This window comes from Sander vitreus, chromosome 9, assembly GCF_031162955.1.
Source record: "Sander vitreus isolate 19-12246 chromosome 9, sanVit1, whole genome shotgun sequence".
In the NCBI taxonomy this organism is placed as follows: domain Eukaryota; kingdom Metazoa; phylum Chordata; class Actinopteri; order Perciformes; family Percidae; genus Sander; species Sander vitreus.
Genome location: NC_135863.1, coordinates 14,644,840 through 14,672,232, shown reverse-complemented (window position 1 = coordinate 14,672,232; position 27,393 = coordinate 14,644,840). Strand labels below are relative to the sequence as shown.

General features: G+C 39.9%; 1 protein-coding gene across 2 annotated transcripts in view; it reads left to right on the top strand.

Annotated features, from left to right (window-relative positions):
- Positions 1–27,393, top strand: part of negr1 (neuronal growth regulator 1) — a 162,695-nt gene that overhangs the window by 60,798 nt on the left and 74,504 nt on the right. For both annotated transcript variants that reach the window (XM_078258841.1, XM_078258840.1), the window contains exon 3: positions 17,034–17,159. In XM_078258841.1, coding sequence (XP_078114967.1) covers positions 17,034–17,159 — 126 coding nt within the window. The remainder of the gene's footprint in view (positions 1–17,033; positions 17,160–27,393) is intronic.

Below are 27,393 nucleotides of genomic sequence, written 5' to 3'. Positions count from 1 at the left end.
AGCTGAAACGATTAGCCAAATAATGAATTAGTCTGACAAAACAATTAAAAGGCAACTATATTGATTATGTAATTTTTAAGATGAAATGAAAAGAAAATCAACTGCTCCAGCCTCCGTTCTGGTTTCAAATGTCATTATTTGCTGGTTTTCTAAAATAATATAGTAAGTATCTCTGGGTTGGACTTTTAGCCAGACAAAACTGTCTGAAAAATTTTGTTTTTGTCCAATCAATCAATCAATCAATCAATCAAAGATTAATTTATAATAATTAGTTGGAGACCTAGTCTGATATAAGCCCTGATTGTTTTTATCCATATCTTTTTCAGTGTCATGATAGTTTTAAAAATATGTCTATTCTTAAATTACAACATCTGTAAGCATTAACCACTCACACAAATGCCTTCATTTTCCTTGTCGCAGTCTTATTATGCCTCTGTGCCGGCGACAGAAAAATGTCCAATAGCATAAAATGATTAAGTGATGATATTTATATCCAAAAGGTCAAAGTTCAACTTCACTATGACATCATAATGTGTTACACTTTTTTGGCCATTATTCAACACCACATCTCAGTAACAGAAGGGGGGATTGTGACCATATTTCACATTTGGTCGGATACTATATTTGGGGACAATGGTCTTGTCTACTATCATGGCTACTTTTGTTCTATCGGGTTCATCTGGCAGTCCACCACAAACTGAGAGTGACATTTTTTTTTTTTTCATCCACCAGTCGTGTTAGGCCATGACTTCTCTTGTGCAACAGTTAAGTTCTCAGAGGTATAAATCATAACAGACTCTTTCACTTCTATGTGGATCTAAGCACAGTCCTCGAGGCAATGTTTAGCATACAATACAACCTTCATCAACAGAGGGATAGCTGTGAAACAGATTTGCTGGGGGTGACGCATTGGCAGGCATCTCAGGGATACACTGGCCTTAATTGGGCAGATAAATATCACAGGCTGTGCTCCCTGGCCCTACAGCACTGTTGCATACATCACCCTGAATGCGAACTGACCACCAGCAGTGGGGTGCCGCCCGCCTGTTTCATCCCTGAAATGTATCTTTTGCCCAATATGCAATTAAAGAGCAGCAAAAAGATTTCCTCCATCAGTCTATTTCCCTGACTTGTAGCTGCTTTAAGGGCCTTTCAGACCAAAGACGGCAACAGCAGCGACATTTCCCTGCGTCAAGCAGCGCAAGCTTGCCGAACTTTGGCATGCTGTGGATGTGCGCTGAACCCAGCGACAAGCGCAGTGCAAACCGCGTTTTAATTGTACTGTGCGCGGAAGCACAGCGAATAGCCGTGAAGCATAGATTCGTGCCTGATCGAGCAGCCGCTCCATGCCTGATTGCAGCTGGTGTGGCCGGACAGATTGGATAACATGGGTGGCGAAATGAAAATAGCTCCGCTTCGTGGCTATTTGCGACGCTTCCGCGGTGCAGTGTGTTTCTGGCATTAGGGTCCAGTGGCAGAAGCCCTCTTGCTTTGTTAGAGAATCCAACGGTCAGCTTTATTTATACACCAGCGTGGCAAAGGATGTATTATCAAAGACACAACAACCAGGCAAAGCAGATAAGAGACACTTTCTTATTTAAAATGATCACTGATGTTCTAGATGAACATCAATATTTGAACAATCAGTGCAGTAACACCGTAAACAAATAGACAGACATCTCTATTCTGTAAAGTACAAGCTCAGGGTTTAAAAAAAAGAGAAATGTATTAAATAGTCATAACTTTGGCCTTTCCAAAGCTCTGAGTGCGTACGAATTGCCCTGTATCACCTAGAGTAAGTGTTGTTAAGTCCAAATCTTCTCCTACCAGCCCCATGGGAAGGATCGGGAAGAAAAGCAGTCGATACCGGGCACCATACGAGAATGTGGCAGCTGACACGCACAAACAACAATACACATACTGTATGCACACACCTTCAGTGTTTGTGGGTGTGCACATACCACATACATGCACATATACACACACACACACACACACACACACACCCTCTGAGAGTAATCACTAATCCTCTTTAGCACTTGGACCTTGAATTGTTTGGCAGCCAGTGCTATTTATCATGGACTTATGTGACTCACCAATGAGAAAAATAAATCAGGAGAGAGAGAGAGACAGAGAAAGAAAGGAAGAGAGAGTTGGACAAACAGTGCATGAATTTGTTTAGACCCTCTGTCCACGAAACATTGTTCACAGGCAATTCACTGAAAACGTCAGGCTTCTATTCTACCTGATGACACAATCAGAAATACATATTAATATTTCAAGGTAATAGCTTGATGTCATTACAAATGGATGAAAAAAGACAGGGTACTGCACATCGCTTTGATGATGGTTGGTTCTTGAGAAAGCCCAATCTTGTATATTTTAAAAGATACTCATCATAGCCATCAAGGGCACTTTGAAAAGTCTGACAGTTGACAGTTTATTTGCCCAAAAAGGCTTTCCACGTCTCTGAGAATTCATTTCCCATGAGCAACTGGGGAGTTTCAATAAAACGAAATGTCTGAAAAAGCAAATGCAAGTTAGTATTTTATACGGATGATCATTTTATACATAATGATAATCGTGTTATGGATTAAAATGGCTTTAATCTGATGGGGTTAGACTATCAACAGTGTTTTTTGGATCTTGATTTTTTTGTCCTGAATTTAAATAGATAATGACTACAATAAAAGTGGCACTAAAAGCGTTTTGTCTGTCTTGATTCAGTACATCGTCAGGATATGATAAATTGTTGAGCAAAGAGCCAGTATAGAGCAGATCCAACCGCCCACTGAGCCAAGCTCCTTCCCTGTGACTGGGTGGAGTGTGTGTCTGTTAGCTGCCAGCTCCTCTCTCCCCATTAATCACGACCCGGGTTCTAAAGTTTGAACTTTGACCTTTAGCACTGTATCAAGGCTCAGTGACAGATGGAGACGGAGCTTTGTGTCCTCACATCAGATCATGCATTTCACACACACACACACACACACACACACACACACACACACACACACACACACACAGATACACACACACACACACACACACACACACACACACACACGTAAACGCATGGGCTGAGAGCTGAGATGCACAGAGGATCACCCATAGCAACGGTCGTTCGGTCACCAAGTAATATTTCGTTGTTGGAAAGCAGCGTGCCCTCTGACAGTCTCAGCGCTTCATTTTGACAATAAATTATTTGAAATGAGCCTTGTGCATGGCTGCGCCTATCAAAGACACTTTGTAGCCACGAAGCTAATAGAAAACCAGTGATCATTCTTGAAAGCGAAAGCAGAGTGGCCCATGCTGAGGAATTTTGTTTATCATAAGCAAGATGCTGAGGCTGAAAGACACTGATTAGCATGAATAAATTAGAAACTATTTCAATAAGTGGGTGATAGCTTATCTTTGAATTACATGCCCAGTGCAGCTCTTCCATTGAAGATTAATTGCCTCTCACAAGGTATTTCAAAAAGTTCATTCTCATCAATTGATTTCCCTTACTTCATGAATTCCCCAGAAGTGCATGAAATTGGTAACAAGCTCTCCATAATCACGCTTTCTGCATCGTTAACTTCATTGGCAATTACTCATCATATAGTATTGGTTGTGACATTTGCGGAAGCATGTTATTTTTGCACCATTAGGTCATGACAGGAAATTTATCATAAACTAATGGTTAATCACAAGTTGAACAAAAATGGTGTTCACAGTTTCCTCAGATTACTGCAAGGAGCAAAGCTTGTTACCAGCATGTTTAAAACTAAAACCAGTATTCTTTTTTCTCTTTCTGATTAACTCACTATCTGCCATTATAATTACTTACAGACAATGGTTATGACCAATACATACACATGCAACAATGATACATCTGATGCTGTTCCACCAAATAACGAAGAACTTGGACATGGTGAAAACAGTTTCACTATATGACTCGACATCTGTAAATTTTGAAGGCTTGAGGTAGAATTGTCTAATGCTTTTTTTTTTCTCCAAAGCTATCATCACCTCACTAGAACATTATTGTTACCACAGTATTGGGGCCATTTCTGTTTCAGTCAGAGACAGGAATGCTGCCTTGAAGCAAAAGAAAAGTGTTCCACTGAAATAAACCGAGAGTCATTTATAACTTCAGGGTTACAACTAAAGTAATAGGCATATATTTTACGGTAAGAATCTATGCCAGCTGCATTTACAGTGATACAGTAAGGTGTAGGTGGTTATGGAGATGCAGCAACACAAATAACAACTAGGTCACACCTACACAAAAAAAGTTACTACAGAGGAATCCAATCAAATGTTAAAGAGAACAATTTGCACTTTCACTATATTAGACACATTTATATATCAAAAAGACAGTTCTGAAGCTGATATACAATATAACATCATACTGTACAGTACTGTTCCAACACTATAACACACTATCACTGGACCCTAGGCGAATTCCTGCAGTACATTAATAGGGTAAATCACTGGATTTCATCATACATAATGATAGCATTATGGAATAATGTTCATCAGCTAATGTGCACTTGCTGGGAATCTATTTGTGTCTTTAGCCGTTTGCTGTCTGCTACAACTCCTCACATCTTAACTCTTAATTAACCTAACCACCATCTTGCCACAAGGAGATCTTAGAATATGAAGAGATGCCAAGACCAGACAAGCAATAAGGGCTGATGAGGTTTTATGTCTTGGCCCTGCCATTCTCAGCACTCAGTCCAGCTCCTCTATCGCTGCTGGGCTCAAATAAATGGAAAGAAAAAGAAAACATCCCCTTTTTTCTGAACATTTTTATTGCTTTTTATTATTGCCGTATGGTTGTATGTGTTTTTCGGTTGAAAATGATTGAGATTGATATGTTTAATAACGGTATGAGAGAGCAGCAGATGATATTGGAGGTAAAGCTAGAGTGACTTTCAAAGTTTATGGGCTGGGACTGAAATACTGTATGCTATTTATTTGAAAGCACACACTGCAGGCACATGAGCATGCGCTCTAGGGGTGTAACAGTTCACAAAATTCACGGTTCGAGTCGATACGAGATGGTGGTGTCAGCTCAATGGTGTTTTAAGCCCCCAACGTCTCCTTCCAGGCAGCGCTGCGACTGTTGACTTCAAGGCACCTAACCCTAACCTTAACCCTAACCCTAACTAACTTGTATTGTGACACCGGGCTATTTATTTACATAACTAACCTCAAGGGCAAGTAATTCAGACATTATTTTAGACCCTTTAAATGTTTTAATTTTAATTTTTGAGGATAAATAATGTCTTTAATATTAGGTTAAGAATTTATTTTGTATTGTGACACTGGGCTATTTATTTACACAACTCTCTCTCTCTCTCTCTCTCTCTCTCTCTCTCTATATATATATATATATATATATATATATATATATATATATATATATATAATTTATTTTAATTATTTATTTTGTAATGTCTTTAGGAGAGAGACCGGGGTAGGTGTGGAGTTGACCTTTTATTTAAGGTTTTAATGTCCCACTGTCTGTCCTGTCCAGTGGTTCTTTTAACCTGTTTTTAATATCTGGCCGTCTTTTAAACAGCTTTTTTGTATAACCGAACCTGGCTTTTTTAAGGAAATTTTTAAGTGTTTTACTCACACCAGTGGTCCTCTTGTGCCCGTGCCCCTCGCAGCGCCCATCTTGGGCGTTGCGTTTTAACCCAAACCTAACCATAACCATTGCCTAATCGACTTCAAGGCAGCGCTGCGACCGTTGACTTCAAGGCACCTAACCCTAACCTCAACCCTAACCATAACCATAACCATAACCATAACTATAACCATTGCCTAATTCTAGTGCCTTCCAGGCAGCGCTGCCTGGAAGGAGACGTTGGGGGCTTAAAACACCGATAAACGTGGTGTCACGGTTCGTTACGTTTTCGATACAGCAAAAAGAAAGAAATGCCAGAGAAATTGACTTGATATTTACAATTTTTTTATTTATTAAAACTAACATCATAAAGTATGATATTTTTTACTTAGAACAATAACAGAGCTATACTTGACGCATCTTCTGGGGTGTCTTCTTAGCAGCATATAAAAAAAAACAGCTCCTTATGAACAAATATACACGTTACAGTGAGGTAGCTTTGTGTAGCACTTGACGTCCAGCCGTCTGCTGTCAGAGCAGCTGGTGCTTCGGACAATTGGTTCTCTATGTGGGCTTTTGTTTTTTGTACAAAGCAGGAATTACGGTCTGGCTGAAATGGGCTTGTGGAGGAATAGTGTAACGGAGCTCAATTACTTTAACCATGTTTGTAAAACCTGCGTTTTCCACCACAGAGTAGGGTCTCATATCCGCGGCTATAAATGTACCAATCACCACAGTGATGTCTTTTGCCCTGTTTGAATCAGTTGGAAATTGCTGCTTGAGTTGACATTGTTGCTTTGAGTTGACATGTTTGTAGGATTCTCACTGGTGTAGCCTATTCTCGTGTAGCAGATGCGAAATAGTATTGTTTTTTTTATCCACCACTCTCTTGTCATCACCCTCATAACTTACAGGGAAACCAAAGTGGCTCCAAACGCCATACCGGTTAGTTATTTGAGGATCTTCTAATTCCAGTCTGGTAATAGTCGCATTAACGTTACTAGCCATATTGCAACGAGCTAGTTCAGCGTAGCATGCCTGACTGGAGTAGAGTGTTTTTTCTTTGGGAGTGGGAGGGGCAGACAGCACATTGCCTCAAAGAGGTTATAATAATAAGAGGCGACACATGGTTTTTGCGCAACCGCCACCAGAGGGCGTGCTGACAGTACCTCCGCCATTTTGGACTGAATTCTCCACTGTGTCACAGTCAATATAATAGAGCTATGGTCAAAATTCATCGTCAGTTTGAGTCCACTAACTCAGTCTCAACAGTTTTTGCCTCTGACAGGCTTAGATTGTTACAGTATTAGGTGTCTGACAACATTATGACAAGGATCCCTACAGAGATAGACCTTTTTGTTAAAGAGTATAATCTTTGTTTAACCAGAAATAGCTCGCTGAAACACACCATGTAAATAACCAATACTTTTAGCGTGTACAGAGCCAATCGAAAAAGGCAAGGGAAGGCGTTTAGATTAAATGACTGCCATGGTTGTTGTTTTCTAGCAGTTTTAAGCAGATTAATCCCTTGTCGTGAGTAGGAATGGCATATTTTATGTATATCTCCATAATTAATGCAAACACTTCAGTTCAGTCCAAAATGGCGGCGACTCGGCTCAGCGACTGGTCACAGATGTTGTATGGGCGACCCAATGGAGTGTCGCCTCTTATTATTATAACCTCTTTGGTTGCCTGTTACGTCGTTTTGGCTGCCTTGTTGAGGGCAGCGGCACTGAGAACATTATGTTTCACACGCTCATACTTAGACACAAACACACACTATGCTGTATGTCCAAAAAGTCAACCTTTTTCCTTCATAATTACACAGAATTTTTTAAGTCAACCGGCTTAGCTGAGGGCTATGAAATGTTGAAAGTCAGCCATATCCACAGTAAAAGATACAAATTGCTAAATTGGAGGGCCAAGGTTTTTCTAGCCACTAACTTTTTGTCACAAGCAGTTGAAAAACCCTGCCAATAATGGCAGATTTCTCTTTCTACTTGGATGAACTTTTTACAAAGTTAAGTACTACAAATGATCTGCGCCTGCTTTATGACACTGCAAATAGAGGTAATCCCTTTGAGTAATATAATCTGTCACTGTTTATGTTTAGTTTCCGTGTCTGACACCTAATTAACGGGCTGGAAGTTGGTTCTTTCTTGCTGCCTGCAGTGAGGAAAGGGAATTGAAAACCTTTAGGAATAGGTATGTGGGAATTGTCTCATTACTGAGGTTTATATTACGCCGTACAAACACTTTATATTTTACAGGTATATTATGATCTATCTGTATCAATGTCATCTCAAACACCCTGCGGTTTGGGGAAGCTTTGGAGTAGGTACGTTTAGAATTGTAAGAAGCTAGTCAAAGATCTCAGGATTTCCTCAATGTATTATGCAAAGCTGATAAATAAAACTCATATATGCCGCTAATCCAATTCCAAAGTGCTGCATGCAGTTGATTAAAAATGATCTGTCCTCAGATCAGTAAGCATCTGCGTTACATCGTACTGTGTTTGGACAGGAAATATGCTCGCGGCAGTTACAGCACCTTCATCCATTTCTGCGGTACATGTAGGATGATGGTGGACAAATGATGGATTTGAATTACAGAAAATGAAGCAGTAATTTATGTCCTTTTCTGTCTCCCCCCCTCTCAGCTCTCCCTGACTGCTCTACCTCCCCACCGCCCATACTGTCGTCCATTACAACAAGTGGCTCGGCTTCCTCTCTGTGCTCTAATTGGAAAGCTGGATTGCAGTAGGTTTTGCCAGTAATGGGGTCCTGCAATTTGGTAGCAGCAGTCATCTTGGAGAGACTTGTCAGAATTCATAGAAGAGCACAGTTGTGTGCATCCCACTTTGCAGCTCCAGAAGATAACCCCAGCATTTTAATAGTGCAGCTGTAAGCATTTCTGTAATTCAAGGTGGCGTCAGTAGAGGCTTATTTATTCACCCAAGGCATTTGCCAGGAGAGAGATGACGCCGCCCAGATCAGTTGTGGCAGCTCACTCTCAGCACCTCCCGCTGGGCTGGAGAAGAGGAAATTAGAGAGGAATGGGGAAACATGACAATCATAGCATCGTTACTGAATTAGCACCTAAAGAAAACAACGTGCTGTGTGTGTAGGTATTGAGGCATGAGTTATAATGCTCTGTTGTTCAAGGGGCAGAACAGTCACGACTGTCGAGATTTTGTAACTAGGGCTTCAGCTATCGATTATTTTAGTAATCAAGTTTATTCCATCGATTAATCGAGTAATTGAATAAGAAATACATATATTGAAGAACAATAAAAAAAATGCAATAGAGGGGTTTTCTTTTTGGAAAAAGCTACATTTGTATTGCTTGAATTGCATTATCTGTCAAAAAACTAAACCTATTCAGTGAATTTAAGTGCCATGTTACATTCTGTTTTTTAAAGAAAACATTTTATGAAATGCAATAACAACCTCAAACTAAGGCATACTATACATAATAATACATAAACATTGCCTTTAAGTTGTGCAACTTAACTTTCAGAACTACAAGTTTCAACCTGAAAGTGATCTGTATATATAGGCCTATATGTATATATTAGTTATACCTAACCAATTTCCATTTATACTGTATAATTGATAACAATGTTACACAGCTCTGTTTACACTTAATGCTAGTAGATCGTTGATCAGCTGTTTCTCCGTGAAGGGGCGAGAGTGAGAGAGCCTGTCTCTTCTCTTAGCCCCTCACTATTATCGCTCTCTTCCTCTATTTTGTAATCTGCACTGTCAAACTTCACGCCATGTGTCCACAGCAGCATCAGCATGGTAAAATGATAATTACACTGATTAAACGAAGCTTTGAGGCAAAATTATTTTTAGTTATGGAATTATTTGAATTACTCGAGGAATCGTTTTAGCCCTATTTTTAACTGTTGGACAACACCAGGCTAGCTAGTATTGATCTTCTCATCTAAATCTCCGCCAGAAAGTGAATAAATATATTTCTCAAGATGTGGAACTATTCCTTTAAGAAAGTTTTTGTATAAAGTACTCTCATAATAAGATGTTCGATTTTTAGAACATTGATACTTATTTCTAGCTTTGGGACCTTAGCTCAACTAGGTGTCAGTGTAACAACATTGCAGTGCTTTTTACTGCAATATCCTTTTACGTTGGGGGTAAAAGATGATCGCCTCAAACACGTAGCAGAAACGTATTGGCCCTCATTTATCAACGTAGAAACCAGCACAGATATGAGCGCAGAAATCCTTTTACGACAGGCTTCACGTGTGATTCATGAAACGTTCGTATCACACCAATCAGAGCGTAAGAATGGTCGTGCATTGATAAATGCAGCGGCTGGAAACTATCGTAATTTAAATTTCACGCCCCAAATATATTCTTGGTTTTGAGGCCTCGCCCCTACAATTTACAACATGGCGAGACGTAATCTCAGAAGCAGCACTTTACAGAGGTGAAGATTGAAACCCTGATATCTCAGGTTCATTTGCACTAACGTGTGTACTATTTGGCAGCCTGAAAACTGGTATTAAAGGTTGTAGAAAGAATGCGGAATGGAAAGAGATCACTGATGCTGTCAACAGTGTTGCCGTGGTAAATCAGACTCCAGCTGAAGTTTATTTAATTTGTACATCCTTGACGTATACTATAGTCCTAATAGTAATTTACAGGCTTATATTGCAATCTCTTAGGCCTACATGTAGGTGTACCTATATTTAAATAAACACACAGTAGCGGAGTTTATGCAGTGTTTTTTTCATCGTTCACTTGTGGCAATTAACGACACTTTAAAAGAGAAACGAAAACCTGAAGAATATATAAAACTGTTGTGCATCGTCATGTTTTCTGTATTGAGTATCATTGCCAAACATAACACTATACCTTTCAAAGCGAGGAATAATATCCTGTCTCCTTCGTATAGCCCCCAGTTGGGGCTGTGCTGGACACTGTTCTCTGGGCATCGGGTCATCTGGCTCCATCACTACATTTATGGCACCCTGTTTTCCTGCGCGATGTTGTGCAGAACCCCACAGGCTTCTGCCATGTATAGAAGGATCCCCCCCTGCTGCAAGACAGAGCCATCTGCCCTTAATCACTCCGATAGAGCGCTCCACCGTGGCCCGTGCGTGTACATGTGCACTGTTGTACAGGCGCATAGAGGTCCTCTATAAGAGCCAGATCTGCCATTGCTGATAAGTGATCAACTGATGACTTCTCCTTCTCCTGGTAAACTGATGATATGCTGCATCGCAAGTCCACACTGACTTGAAAACTTGCATACAAGTTTCATAAATGAGGGCCAGTGTGATTTTTTAGTACTTATCCCACTTCCACTGTGTTATACGTACTATAATATGCTAATAATTTAAATACAAAATTGAAAATATGCACTTAAAGCACACTGCCAAACACTGATTAGGTCAATGTATTACTATGCTGCTTTCTGAGGAACTGCACTGACATTCAGCATGCCAAAGAATCCATGGTATCTTTTCAGCTCAAAGAGGAACATTGTCATTGCCGACGCTACCTGTAGACTCTGTTCCTTTCATCCAGTCCAGGTGCATTTTCTCTATTTTGGTGTGAAATGCAACACAAAAAAAGCAGAAAATCATCCGAGCCGGTGTGACCAAAGGTTGAATGCTGTAATTCTGTATGCAAATGTTTCACATTTTTGCACTGAGTTTCTGCATCATGGTTTGAAATAGCTTTAATGCTGTCAAGTAAGGTAATGGTGGAGCTACCTTAAACTCCATTCAATGTCATAGTCCTCACTTTCTGCTGTGTTGGCTTTTAACATTGCCATTTTTGATAGTATGTAAATTGAACTGAACAATGCTATTCACACCACCACTCATACATTCATGAGAATAATTAAAGTGTGACATCAACAATTATAATTCAGTCGGAAATTACCCACTAATACATTTAACCATTAAGAGCACCATTAACCAAAAGGTAGACATAAACTGAACACTTTAACTTCTGCAGCTACTTGGTAACTTGATTTCCTCATTAGTGGGTGTAGAATTTCAAATAGATTTAAGTTTCTATTTGCCAAATGGAAGCCCCCATCTGCCCTCAATATCAAGTGTCCATCCTATTGCCTCTTAGCAACAATGCTTGCAATGCCTCAGCACTGTAACCTAGCAACAAGACTCTCACTTATATAAGATCTTGTTTAGGATGCTGTTTTTTTAAATAAGGGACAACAGATGGCATAATCACATTTTAAATGCATTAGCTGTGTCCGAAGTCGCTCTATCACTCATTCACTATTCCCCATCATTATAATAAATGCTTCGTATTGAACAGTGAGCAGTAATTTCAGATTTAGGACACTTGTGAATCATCAGCATTTTGTGCCATACCTGACTAAATGAGCTTGTATTGGGGTAATTTTAGCAAAAAGTAGTTAACATGCAATTATTTTTTTTATATATCTTTGGAATTTCCTAAACTTGACATAATTCAGACTTAGAAATATGTTTGTGGCGACTCAAATAAAGAAAGTAAATATCCAGACACATCCGTTGTCTTACTTCTTACCTGAAGCAGTTTTGTTTGCCGCAAGTCTGAACTGTTTGATGGTGTCTAACTACAATAGTTTTTAAAGACATGAAACAAAAGCATGGTTTATTGTCTGGTGAATAAATGACTGTTCTTTTCTTCAAAGTCATTCCCATTTGTTTAAAGTTTGACGGATTTCTCATTGATCTTTTATTCTGTTTCCAGGACTTTTTTGTTATTCTGTGCTGGAGCAAACAGTGTTATACAGTAAAGCAACTGAGCTACAGTAGCTCTGAGCTAAAAAAACTGAGGGCACTTCATTTGAACCTCTGAAAACCTCTCAGTCCCTGCCAGGGAGAGATAGGATCAGTAGACAACCCCAACATTTTCAATTTTGTGCTATCAGACACTGAGGAGATGTGTCAACAGTGGGCTCCTACAGCAAGTAAACACAGGAGTCTGACAAGCAATAACCTAGATTCAACATTGCCTCCGGTCCTCTCCCACAGAAGGTTCGCCACTTTCATCTCATTTAGATCCAGATCTGTTGATCAAAAATGACGCCTATCCCCCGCAAAAACAGAAAACACCAGTGATGAGAATGTTTTCCAGGGCAGTCCCTCATATCATTGAGGGCTATGCCTGTGTCTGGCTGGGTCAATACAGGCTGGTGTGGTACCATTTGTGAATCATAGATGTTTTTCTCCTTGCTCCATAGAGCTGCCAGTATATGAGTGTTGATGCTTTTAATGATGCACCATCTTGTATTTGACTGTAGGCTATTTGCTCTTAATATACAAGTAAAATACACAATACACGTCGGTGCATTCAGATTATGGCACAGTGTTTACGGACTTAATGTTGATGAATATCGGTGCAGTAGTGGGTCTAGACCACAAATCATTATTTTCAGTACAGTAAAAAAGTTTTTATTTATTTATTTTTTACTTTTCTTTTACTCCATTGTACAATATTTGTGGAGGGAAGACAAGAGCCGTAAGGTAAATCTAAATCAATGTAAAACATATGGTGGATATTGTCATTATTCATACTGTATGTTCTTAGCCACATCCACTGTATTGTTGCTCACAATAGAGTGAAGAGGACGGTGGCTGCAGCTGAACGGTAGAGAGGTCAATGACAAAAGAGAGCATGTGACTCCAAAAAGTGTTGGTAGCTCTAAAGAGGAACTCTGGAAATTGTTGAATCAACTTTTCTTTTGTTAGTTTTTTAGCAGGCATCAGGAGGGATCAGAGGGTCGAATAGTTTGAAGCCCCAGACGACTGAGAAGCCATTACTGTATAGCACAGTCCACTGCGGAAAAGCTCCCTCAGAGATTCAAATCTTGCAGATTAAAATAGTCTCAGTCTCAGTCTTATAAGCCTGTATATGTGTACGTGCGCCCACTTGTCTGCATGTGTGCTCAGTTGAATATGTTTGAATGTCTTTGAGTGTGCCATGTGTGTCTGCGTGTGTTTTGAGCAGCTTTAATACCAAAGCTTTTAACATCAAAGCTCCAAGAGGATTTAGGTGCCTAGAAACTTGACAGTTATGGTTGTAAGTAATGTCCAGCAGGGACTGTTGATGAGCTGCTCTCAATAAAAAAGAATAACTACACTTTTCTTTTTTGAAATAATGCTTTTTAGGGACTTTATGATACACAGCTTTCAACCCCCTGAAAGTGTAGCCTGGTTCCAGACCTATGAATCACTGCCCACGTCTCATTTTTTTGTTGAGTGATTCAAAAAGGTCTAGCTTTGTTCTGGTGAATAGCTGTTTGAGAAACGATTGAGCCATTTGAAGCCTTTGGGAGTGGAACTAACTGACTGCCAAGCTCTTTCAGGAAATATTTAACATAGTTACGGTCAATAGCTTAATCACTGTTAATGGTATATTTAACTGTGCCTAAAAAATCTAAATAAACACAAGTGAATCATGCCCATGATCTCATTGTTTTAAAAGAAAGGTGACTTTATCATTTACTGTAAGGAAACAGACAACTGAACACAAGTGGCTTTACTGCCTGGCTAATGTAACGGGTGTTCACTTCTCTTCATTTGTGTACAGTTAATAATGTCCCCGTTAACACTATGATTGGCGCTGATGGTAGTCTCTGCATTGTGTTGTGTGATGGTTGTAGACTTGTAGAACAGCTGACAGTTGGACCCCAACGGAAAAACCACAGACAGCTCCGATGTCGTTGATCGTTTATTGCTAACAAGCCTTCGGGATCTGAGGGATACAAGCCCGGTCTCAGTAAAACTACTCAATATAAAATAAAGTAATAATCAAAGGAAACTTACAATAATGATTTCTGTGGCCAAGCTCAACAACTATTAAAAATAACTACGAAACAACTACTAACTGACAATTGATCAACGGTACAGGATAAAATAGGCTACTTTTAACGTTACAAATTAATTCACACTTCACACAACGATACTATTTACAAAGATGGATATTTACACATAGATAATTACTCTGAATGTACTGTCTCATTAAAACTATACATTAATATTTACAGGTTTCATCAACTTATATTACAGTACACACTCACCTGAGGCATACAAGCCCGTTCTGACTTGTTCCCCCAGGGATGGACGTTTTATAGCTGGAATGTTACCTTGGATACCATAACCTAGTAACTTATTAAATATGAAAACAGTATAAAAATACAAAAATATGACAAATATGTACACGTTACAGCTACCACATAAAAGTTAAATTACTAACAAAATTAATTAGAACTCAAACTGTGTTTTTAATGTAACGTGTGTGTTGGCATGTGTTACACTAACATTTGCTGGCAAGCTGTGTTAGCTAACATGTTAGCAACCAATAGAATCCCGCTTCTTTCCAAAATACTCTATTTTTCCTCATATTATCAAGACATATCTCAAGTTAAGTGTTTGTTCCTTGTGAGAAAACTATAGTAACATGAGAAACATCTAAAACATCTGAGACCCTCTGTGGAAGCACCTGTCTCACTAGGGCGTTTTCACACCTGAAAGTCCGAACCAAGGTTCATGTTTTTGTTACATTGTATACATTTGATCCGGTAAGTTTTGGTTTCACACTGCAGTTATGCAAGCGCACCAAAGATCTATATGTGACAAAACTACTTCCTGCCGTCATCACATACGTGAGCTGCGTCTCCAGATACTTACAATCGTTTGGTTTGTAGACGGGCTTCCCCATCCTCTCGTATCCTCTCTCTGTGTTGGAGTTTTTTTCAACTGACTGCTGCTCTCCCCTACTGCCGCGGCTCTTTTTGTTTTGTTCTGATGTTGAGAAGCAAGACACGGGAACTTTCTTTCTGGAGCATTTATTCAGAGACAAAGGGAAACCTACACTGTACATTTACTACCACTTAACAAATAAACTGCTGATGTATTCTCTGCTCTGATAGCCGACAGCTGTCTGCTCTGAGCGCATTCACCGTCACACATTCTCTCATGTAGCCTACACACTAAGCACCGAGCTATTCCTTAAGGAGCTTTCCCGGTCTTGTAACACGAGGAGAACCTGCCAGAGCTTCTTGTATTTGGTCTGAAAGTCCGAACCATCCAAGAAATGCTTTCACACTATAAACAAACTGAACCAAAATGGTTAAGTTTGGTCCGGACCGAGACCACCTCTTTATCGGACCAATATTTGGTCTTTTGATCCTTACCGTGGTCTGGGGGAGGTTTCACACCTGTAATTTTGGTTCAGATCAAACTGAAAAGTCCGAAAGTCCGGACCAAATGAGGTAGGTGTGAAGCCCTATGCCACCGTCCCCAAAAAGCCCAGTCTGCTCTGATTGGTCAGCGTTTCCGAGTATGCAGACTCTCCACATCTGTGCCTGCTCTGCTTCGCTATCTCTGTACAGTCCGATTATATAGCAGGACTTTATACCATGAAAAATCCCCGACTAAGGCTTCTTAACCAGGTACTACACAAAACCGGACATGTTCCAGCAGGAATGTGATCTGAAATTGGGGAGGAATTAACAACATTGGCAGCCAAGATTACAGGTTTCTCTGGCATTAGCATGTAGCTATATGAAGTAAGCAGTGGACTGTAACAGAGTATAGCAGCAATTTCTACCATCAAAAATCACAGATAAAGGCTTCTGAACCAAAAACTACACATAGGGACATGTTCCAGCTGGAATGTAATCTGGAAATTGGGGAAAAAATAACATCTGCAACCAAGATTACAGGTTTCTTTCCCTTAGCATGGAGCTTCATGCAGCAGGTGTATGTAATGTAATGTAATGTGAACACTGCATAAGCATGCCTGGAGCAGATGACAATATATAGAAAACCAGCTCGGCATGACGTCATATTGAGCCGAGCGTTTTAAACATTTTTTGAAACTAGAGCGTTCAGAACAGTGTGAAATCTGAGGTTTTGGCTCACAGGCATACGTTTACCTCATTATATGAAGCTTTGGCCACTTTTAATATGAACATCTGACATCGTAACAATATAGATATGACAGAAAATACAGAAAAGTATAATTGGTATCCTTTAAAACACCTTTCTTTAGTTTTTTAGTATCCATGCCATAACAGTATGCCTTCTAAGTTGCTAGAATTGCCTATTATTATGTGTTTGACAAGGGGGAAATCAAATCATCCTACAGAGAACATTTAACTAGATGGAAATGTCTAACTGAATCATGCAGTCTGAATATAAGTTACCTTGTGGGATTTTACCTGAAGTGAGGGATCAAGTATAGCATGTACTGTATATGTACTTTATCTCCTTGTTTAAAACTGTAACAAAGGCCAAATCTCATTGTTAAGATATCCACCATACATTCACTGTAATGTGATAATACATATAGATGATGTTGGTGAATGAGCCAGAGGTTGCAGATTTGAAATGGTAATTTGTATTTTTTATTCTTTTTTCTAGTTCCTCCCAAGATATATGACATTTCTTCTGACATCACGGTAAACGAGGGCAGCAATGTGTCGCTCATCTGCACAGCCAGTGGGAAACCCGAACCAAGCATTTCCTGGAGACATATAACCCCATTAGGTGAGTTCACTTCACCTCTCACACATACCTATGCTAATGAATAGGTGGGTGGATAAATGGATGGATGGACGTATGGATGGATGAATTGAGAGGAAATGAGGAAGCATGGACAGGATCAATAGGTGAGTGACTGAGGACGAGAGAGGACTGGTAGGTATGTTGCAGATGAAGCGATGGAAGGAGGAAGGGATGGAGCAAGAAATGGATGAGGTTGGATGGATTCATGACAGAAGAAGGGAAGAGGAATGGATGTAATAATATAGTCAAGTAAACATACATTATCATGGAGACAGTGAGATCTGAGTACATATTGAGCTCCTGTAGTGACATTGCCATTGAGCGCTGTGTATTTAAGGGAAGAAGCAATGCCTAATTCATTGTTTTTCTGTGAATCAGTTGTAAAATAGTTTCCACCCACTGACCAACAGACTCGCCTTAGCTCTAAACAGCTGGAGAGATGCGATAGTAAGAAAGAATTACTTGTTTACATTCCTACATTCCGATCATACTGATATACTTTACCCTGAGTTCAGATTCATCCACAGACTGGTCCATCACATATAATTAGGGGTGTCTGGCAAATGCAACCACATTCTGCCTCAGACCATATATCCTGGAAAATGTATCCATATGCTTTATAACTATTGGGATGCACCGACTTATCGGCAGAACGTAGGTAATGGACAATATTTGCCTTGTTGCCTGCCATTGGCCTATCTGCAAAAAAGATGGCATTCACCAATGGCAGAGGCCGACTCGGACAACAGTCCGCTAGCATATGCTGTTACTGCCGCTGCTGATTCAGTCCACTAACTAGACTAACGCTGACTAACGCTGGCATAACGTACAGTAAAAGGTCAAAGGTTGGCATGTGCACTAGTGGTTTGTTTACAGTAAGAGAAATGAACAAACAGCGCCAAAGCTAAAGGGATAACTAACAAGGTGATGGAGTTCATCGCATTAAATGACCAGCCGTTTCCAAGCCTAGACACAGCCCAGTCGTTGTCATTTTGCTAAGGTCTGTCTCCCCGAAATCTACAACGTCATGGCCACGCACATTCATAAGGTACTGGCTCATGTGAGAATGCTTATCCTCATGGCACAGTGGATTGACAACAGTTTTACATTAACTTGATTTAAGCAGTTTTACACTCCAAGGACAGTATTATTATGTTATTGCTTTTGTAATGGCTTTTTTACACTTAATTTGTTTCACAAAATGTTTTTGTTGGGCTATGTAGCCTAATTACTGAAAGATTATAGTCATTGAGTTGGTAACATTAGTTGTATAGCAGGCTAAAGCAGTTATTTTTCATTTGAAAGAAGGATATATTAAAGGATGTTTCATGAATTTGAATGATTGAATGTGTGCAAAATTGAAGATAGTGTAATGAAGTGATAAATTACTCTAAAACACTTTAATTATTTTTTTATAATGAAGATTTCTTCATTTCCCTGTCACAAAAGGGGAAACAACAAAAACAATAAAACATCAGTATGGGTCAAAATAATATTTTAAACATCTGTATCAGCCCGAAGTTTCACAATCGGTGCATCCCTAATTAGTATTCAAAAATGAAACATCCTAAAATGTTTCTACTTCTCACTTATACTTATACACTTCTATTTTTTAAATGACACTCTTCAAACACACCACAAAATAGACCAAGCCATGGATTTTGTTTCTCGCTCAAGGCAGTACTTAATGTGTTACCAAAGCACATTCCGCTACAGAATCAAATATGCTGATGTGTATTGAGGATTTCTAGTAAAAGAAATTGGAGCACTCATCACTGCAGGGGGGCCTCCGATTTGCTTTGGCAGTTGGTAAAGTACCATTTAAGGTGCATTAACAAAGATTTTTTATTAGTTTTATCATTAAAATTTATTTTGGTGTTTCCTAGTCAAATCACACATTAAGTGCTTTGAAACTGAAATCCTCCCTTCGAAAACTCATTCCAAAACATTTAACTGTTGGTGCAAAGCCCTCAGCCAGCTACTTCTAGTACTCTGTCATTGTCATATTATCCCTCTGGGGTCTGAGGGAATTACAGACTCACAGATGATTTTGGAATGCTTTATATGCAATATTGTTGTCAATTTGAAATGATGCAAGCAGTATTTTTAAAGTAGCATGACTTTTTTGTATATTATTATTGTATAATATCTAAGTACAATGTATTTCATGATTGATTTCATGATTATTTATTTTTTTAAATAACTGGTAAATGAACAAGAAGTCTGTTGTTTTGTGACCAAGAGTTGGCAGTGGGAGGGGTAATGGCTCTTTACACTGATATGCAAAAAGTTTAAGTTTAAGTTTAAAAAGCTGTAAATTAAGCCCAGGTAAATGCACTGCACAAAGCTTACAGCAGGGCTATTCAACTTCATTGTTCAGAGGGACACATTTTCAGAAAGATCAGTGCCCAGGGCTGGACATATTGTCAATAAAATAAATCCTATTCCTGTCATCAAAATACTGAAAAAATGTAACCAAGCTAGCTATCTACTGCTAGGGTTAGCTGGTAACTTAAGGGAAAGTTTGCCTATTTTCTGTTCTGCCGTACATGCAGATGAACGGCTCCAGTACCCGGAGGTCTGTGTTTATCCGCCGCTAAAACTCCTGTTGGATGACCCGCTTCAGAAGTGTTGAAAATCTGCAACTTTAGCGTTTAGCTTAGCACGGCGCCATAGCAACCATAAACAACACTAGCTCTAGCCATTTGCTGCTTCCTGTTTGGTGCTGGAGGGAGCACACCCATTGGTTTTTAGTAATGTTCACATGATTTAAATTCACTACCAAGGCTTAAAACTTACGATAATATCAAACAGGTTTAATTTTGTTGGAACGTTAAGACGTTTTTATTGCACTTACAGTAACAAGCGTAACGTTAGATGTCATCTACATCAGGGGCCGTTGCTTATCTTCTCATGTGCTACATGTTGTAACAGACTATAACTCTGCTCTGCTGTGTGTGGAGTGCGGACATCCCCATTCATAATGCCGTCTATCTTCCAAGATGCAAAGCTTGTCTCCAAATGAATTATGTTTGCACCTGGCATTTTGTCTGGTTTACCGTGGGCGTTTTCCAGTGTGACTTACTGTCACTTACCGAAACGAATCGGCATGTGAATAGAGATGCAAAAACGGGTGGTTGGGTTTGCGCTGTAGCTGTGGAATGTTACCTGCTGTGACTGAGTGATGTAAAAGGTTTTATGTTTTATCGAATTCACGTTATTTAAAAAAAAAAAATCACATATTATTTGGCAGTGAACACATTGGAAGGTGTAAATTACAAGGTTTCTGTCAATATTTTTGGTATGCTTGTATGATAAAAACTTGTGATGCTTTTAATCTAAATACATAAAAAAAATTATTCTAATCCTGCTGAGCTCCGCCGGGAAAGCTCTCGACCCCAAAGGGTTAATGGGAGCATGCTGTGCTTATCTGATAACTTATAGCATGACTGCATTTATCTTATGGATGTCAAACCCTCCTCTCTGGTGAGCTAGCCCTGATTGCGTTCGGGGAGTTTTCAGAAGATGATCAAAAGAGCCTTCCTCAGAGTCCGAGTGGCAGTCACTCATTCTACTTTGAAGTGTCCACACTATGAAGTATGTCAGGGAAGAAATTATATGCTGGTCAAATGAAAGGGCTCGGGACTAAATGTAATCACAGACTGTCTTCCAGCACATTAGAAAGGAAGCCATTTGCCATGGGATCTTTGAGTCGGTTATATATATTGGTACAACTGAAAGGTTGTAATAGGCTAATTACCTATCGATGGAATTACATTAAATCTGTTGGCTACGCAGAACAGTCAGCTCCGACCTGTGCACAGGCAACCTGAATGTGCAGCCACATCATATGGAAATATTCATCTCACCTATGAATGTCCCATCAGATAAAAGCAGACCTGCAACCAACAACTGAACTACTTGAGCTATACCATTAACACAACAACAACACACACACACACACACACACACACACACACACACACACACACACACACACAATAAAACAAAAATGCAAGGATTTAAAAAATAAATGCCAACAGGCTGCAGTAAATATAGTCATAACTCCAGTCTTCTTAAGAAAGTTATCAAATCCAACTACACTTGAGATGGGGAAGTTTGGCGGAATGGATTATGATGTAATTTCTATAATGATATATCAATGCTAAAACAGTTCATCTATTCATCACATTTGCTTTGAAAATTGGCGTTTGTGGCTGTAAAGTTGACTGTTGGTCCAAACAAGTTTATACTTTTGTTTTTAATTTTCTCTAGTACAGTTGTTTGGAGATTAACTTAAACTGAAACTTTGCCAATATCTGCAATTTACCTCTTCATTCAATACCAAATTTCAATAGGAGTAAGCAGTAAATCTCATCAGCGTCAGTGAGCCAATAAGCATGCAGCGTGCTTCTACCAAGATCTCATAATGTTTGTTATTGGCTGTCTAACGTTATACATCGTAGAGGCATGCAGGAAAAATTCTATATTACGCACAGAGACTGGGCTCATGTAGTAGGAGCTGAAAAATAAATAAAGGATTTGTGCCTTTATGTTTTAATTTCTTTTTGTTAAAATGGATTTTATAAAATTGGTATCGGAAAAAGTATCGTTCAGGAACCGGTATCAAAAATTGGCATTGGTACCGGTATCGACATTTTTGGAGCAATACCCAGCCCTACGAACGCCACAGGAATTCCCAGGGAACCAGAAAACAGACCCTTTGTGTTTTATCTATTTGCTGATATTTTATTTGAAATGCTGCCTCTGTTGTCAATAAGGTGACGTGAGTGGTGTGTTGAACTCTCTCAGTAGATTTATAGAAAGATCTACTTATAAAAAAGGGATTCAGTTATTTATTTAAAGTAGCATTATTTGCATTTGCAACACAATATATAAGAAAAACGAAAAGAAAAAGAAAAGAATAGAGTAACACATTTTAAACTTTTATAGTTTATTTTCAGTCAAACCTTTTGTGAGTGTATCAAACCATGAGTTTTGTATCACAGCCATGCAAATACTATACCTGATAGTATCGTTACGTTATTTTTTATATTTGGTTGGAGCAATTGCTTTCATTGACGTGAGGCCAAGCAGGTGAAATGGCTATAAAGTGACAAACATGTCTACATGGCATGTTTTATATGCCGGCCTTACTCTCTTCAACACTCCCCACCCATTTTGGGGTGGGGTTGGGGATTATTTTGCACTGTAGGTGGTTCTGCTGCAGCAGTCAGTGAAGTTTGACAGGATGATAAATTGCCCTGACTGACTGTCAAGTTCCTATTCCCACTCGGCCTGTTTTGTGTGTCATTTTTTTCCATCTCTCGCATTCCTGCCAACCAGCAAACTGCCAGCTAATAATAAAATTTGTGCATCCAGTGAAGTGTGGCCATAAACTGTTTATTGAGACAATAGTTTGGTTCAGTATCTGTGCATATAAAGTCAATGCGTAGTCTTCAATTAGAGGGATGCAAACTGAAGCAAGTACTTGTAACACACAGATCATCTTTGTTGACGTGCTACTAGGAGAAGGGATGGTGTCGGCATATGTCTGGAGCTTAATGTGCTTAAAGAATCATCGCTGTTTTGTGAAACAGTTTAATTACCCGTGTAAAAATTGTGCTTGACATTAAAGTCCTCAGGAGTTTGGGGTGATTGCTGTATGATAAGGGTGCTGATAAGGGTGCAAAGCAAATATTTAATGCTCTCCCTACCCTTATTAACCTCTCTTGATGTGCCCTTGAGCTTAGGATCCTAACCTCGACTGTTCCAGTACTGCAGCTCAGTCACCATTTGAAAAGAATTAATGGGAAGCTGCCAAGTTTGTGTGTTTATCAATGCAATCATTTCGGACCCTGCTGCTCCTGCCCCAGGATGTTGATCATCTCAAACAACTTGTATGGTTAAATCAAAACTAAATTTAAAGGAGAAATACAATTAGAAGATGTACAGTAATAATCCCAGTAGCTACTCTGTCATTATTAATTTAGCTCTTGACATCGCTACTTACTTTACTCCTAAACCTCACCCAATAGCTTGGGTGACATGTCAGCCTTTCAGGGTATTGCTTACGTATGGCGTACTGCACTGTGCTTCCTCACCACTCTTTCATAGGTCATAGGGAGGGGGGTGAAATAGCCTTTAACATAGTCTGTTTCAGGCCAGTTTGGTTGGGTGGATGGCTGGATGGATGGCTAGGTAAAATTGCTTTGATAAGCTTTTTCAATTGAGATTTCAATCCATGGGATAGAAGTGTGACCTTTAAAAAAGGCTGACTAGAATACTAGAATACACATTTGATTGTTTCCTGGGAAAGGACTCAGCTGGGGGACATTTTTCTCTCTCTGTTTCCAAGCAACTACTGTACATATATCTGAACTACATACTTCCCCAAAACATCCCCCCACGAAACAGACAGCAGCATCCTCTACACTGACAACTCACTACGATATACAGTGGGACAAAAAAGTATTTAGTCAGCCACCAATTGTGCAAGTTCTCCCACTTAAAAATATGAGAGAGGCCTGTAATTTTCAACATAGGTACACTTCAACTATGAGAGACAAAATGAGAAAAACAAATCCAGAAAATCACATTGTAGGATTTTTTATGAATTTATTTGCAAATTATGGTGGAAAATAAGTATTTGGTCAATAACAAAAGTTCATCTCAATACTTTGTTATATACCCTTTGTTGGCAATGACAGAGGTCAAACATTTTCTGTAAGTCTTCACAAGGTTTTCACACACTGTTGCTGGTATTTTGGCCCATTCCTCCATGCAGATCTCCTCTAGAGCAGTGATGTTTTGGGGCTGTCGCTGGGCAACACCGACTTTCAACTCCCTCCAAAGATTTTCTATGGGGTTGAGATCTGGAGACTGGCTAGGCCACTCCAGGACCTTGAAATGTTTCTTACGAAGCCACTACTTCGTTGCCCGGGCGGTGTGTTTGGGATCATTGTCATGCTGAAAGACCCAGCCACATTTCATCTTCAATGCCCTTGCTGATGGAAGGAGGTTTTTCACTCAAAAATCTCATGATACATGACCCCATTCATTCTTTCCTTTACACGGATCAGTCATCCTGGTCCCTTTGCAGAAAAAACAGCCCCAAAGCATGATGTTTCCACCCCCCATGCTTCACAGTAGGTATGGTGTTCTTTGGATGCAACTCAGCATTCTTTCCCCTCCAAACACAATGAGTTGAGTTTTTACCAAAAAGTTCTATTTTGGTTTCATCTGACCATATGACATTCTCCCAATCCTCTTCTGGATCGTCCAAATGCTCTCTAGCAAACTCCAGACGGGCCTGGACATGTACTGGCTTAAGCAGGGGGACATGTCTGGCACTGCAGGATTTGAGTCCCTGGCGGCGTAGTGTGTTACTAATGGTAGCCTTTGTTACTTTGGTCCCAGCTTTCTGCAGGTCATTCACTAGGTCCCCCCGTGTGGTTCTGGGATTTTTGCTCACCGCTCTTGTGATCATTTTGACCCCACGGGGTGAGATCTTGCGTGGAGCCCCGGATCGAGGGAGATTATTAGTGGTCTTGTATGTCTTCCATTTTCTTATAATTGTTCCCACAGTTGATTTCTTCACACCAAGCTGCTTACCTATTGCAGATTCAGTCTTCCAAGCCTGGTGCAGGTCTACAATTTTGTTTCTGGTGTCCTTTGACAGCTCTTTGGTCTTGGCCATAGTGGAGTTTGGAGTGTGACTGTTTGAGGTTGTGGACAGGTGTCTTTTATGCTGATAACAAGTTCAAACAGGTGCCATTAATACAGGTAACAAGTGGAGGACAGAGGAGCCTCTTAAAGAAGAAGTTACAGGTCTGTGAGAGCCAGAAATCTTGCTTGTTTGTAGGTGACCAAATACTTATTTTCCACCATAATTTGCAAATAAATTCAAAAAAAAAAATCCTACAGTGTGATTTTCTGGATTTTTTTTCTCATCTTGTCTGTCATAGTTGAAGTGTACCTATGATAAAAATTACAGGCCTCTCTCATCTTTTTAAGTGAGAGAACTTGCACAATTGGTGGCTGACTAAATACTTTTTTGCCCCACTGTATGTACTGTAGCTTACTCAAAGCTGGATCCAACAGAACTTGATTGGTCCTGAACTAAGTGGCAACAGCAAGGGCATAAGTACAGTAGCTCAGTCGGCTTCAATGTGAGCGGTGCAATGAATTATTCAAACTTGACTTTATATCACTCCTACACACCTTGAGTTGTGCCTGCCATGTCGCACTGGAATTTGGCAGGTCTTTAAGAGATGCTAAGTAAGTTACTGGCGGTCTCTTCACCAGGGATCTCTCATTTAGCACCGGCTTCCTTTTCTCGTAGTTTGCAATGAATTGATACACAGTTCAAGGGCTGACACTTGAGCATCCTTTAAACACGATGGGAGCTGAAAGATAAAGAGTTAGGCGCAGATATCAACAACAGAAGCCATGTCTAACACTTCCCCATTCAGCTGTTGAGCTAAGTATTAACGAACTAAAGATGTGCTCAATGGGCACATGCTTTTTTTGTTTGAGTGTTAGTAACATGATGAATAATAGACATTTTTTAAACTAAAACGTGATATTTAATTACAGCCATTCTACACATATTTAATGGCAGCTGGCAGCCATAGTAGATTTCCTTCCAAGCAACCACTTTTTTTTAACTTTTTAACACCCACCCCATTTTGAAGGAGGTTCCTCTAAATTAAAATAAATAAACTATTTTTGATTGTCTAGTGATTAATCTTGGCTGTGGCTCAGCAGGTAGAGTAGGTCATCTGCTAATCACTGGGTTTTATTATAATTACATGTTTTAGGTTTTAGTTGTACTTTTCTGTGCACTGTTCCTGGATTTTCTTTTTTTAAATGACCACAGCCAACAAAGTACGTGGTAAAAGGTTATTGATAGTGTTTACTTTTACTCTATGATAGTCCTCTGAATTGGATCCCTATAATACTGACCTTGTAGATATGCAATGATGCAAGATGTCTAGACAGATATAGCTCCATTTGTTTTTGCTCCATTTTGTTCCATTCGTGTTGCAATTCATCAAATCTTGTAAGAGCCAGTTATTCTGAATACATAAGTGGAATATGGTTAAATATAACTTCACGTACTTATTGCAGTGTGTTAAGTATTCAGGCTTTGGCCAAGCTCGACAGATTGATTCAATTCCACGCACTGTGGCGGCCAAGACAGTTAATTAAACAATAAGCACAGTTGAGCTGTGGTATGGAGTCAACGTTTTGCTTAGTTCTTACACACTACAGTATGTTCCAATTTAATGCTAGGGTAAAATGTATTCATATTTATTCACTTAAATCCTCCAAATTGAATGGCTGGCACTGATAAGCCAGAGAAGCTTCATTGTTTTGACTGGATCTGAATACTCTGCTGTGAAGCTAGCGCTAATGGGATCTCCGTTTGCAGAGTGAGGCTGTACCGGGACCATGCCCTGGAGACTGGCGGCGCAGTTATGCGTGTTTTACAGTAGCCGCAGCCAAGCTGGCGCACGCCATCGTGACGTCAAAATGACGTTGATCTTGCCGGCGTGCACGGATTTATAGCGCGCGAGCAGAGGTTGCGCACCACTCTTTTTTTTTTCAGCGGCGCGCAACAAAGCGGAAACAGCATGAACGAGCTCCTGGGCAACCGGATGCCAGGACTCTCAGAGTGACTGCAAGTCTCTCTTGTAAACTTACTGGGTTAAGATGAGTTCTTTTATGGTGAATGAAAGGCTTGATCCGACGAAGTAGGTCATCGAATCAAATCGAAGCATTGACGTCAATGCTGCTGCCAGTTCAGCCATTGTTTACCTTTTTCTTCTTCTTCTTCTAGTCCGTAGAAAGAGCAACGTCGGTAGCCTTTCCTCATTAGCGCCAACTCTGTTCAGGAGAAGATGGCAACTAGTGTCGCGACCACCAGCGCGGGTATAAATAGTTACGGCGATTCCATGATGTCACATTTGCGCGCGCCAGCTAGGCTGCTGTTACTGTAAAACACACTTTAGAAGCCGCTGCTGACGGGCGCAGAGCTCCGACTGCTGTCTGTCCACACGGTGGGCTGCATTGCCGTCCGATGGCATCAGTATTAAATTGAGGCAGTTTCAGAACCGGTTAAAAATGTCACGTAGTCTCGTTAAGTATTAGTCCAGTTCCGTGTTTTGGTACAGCTGGTTTTAACACCTGATGCAAACCGTATGACAGTACG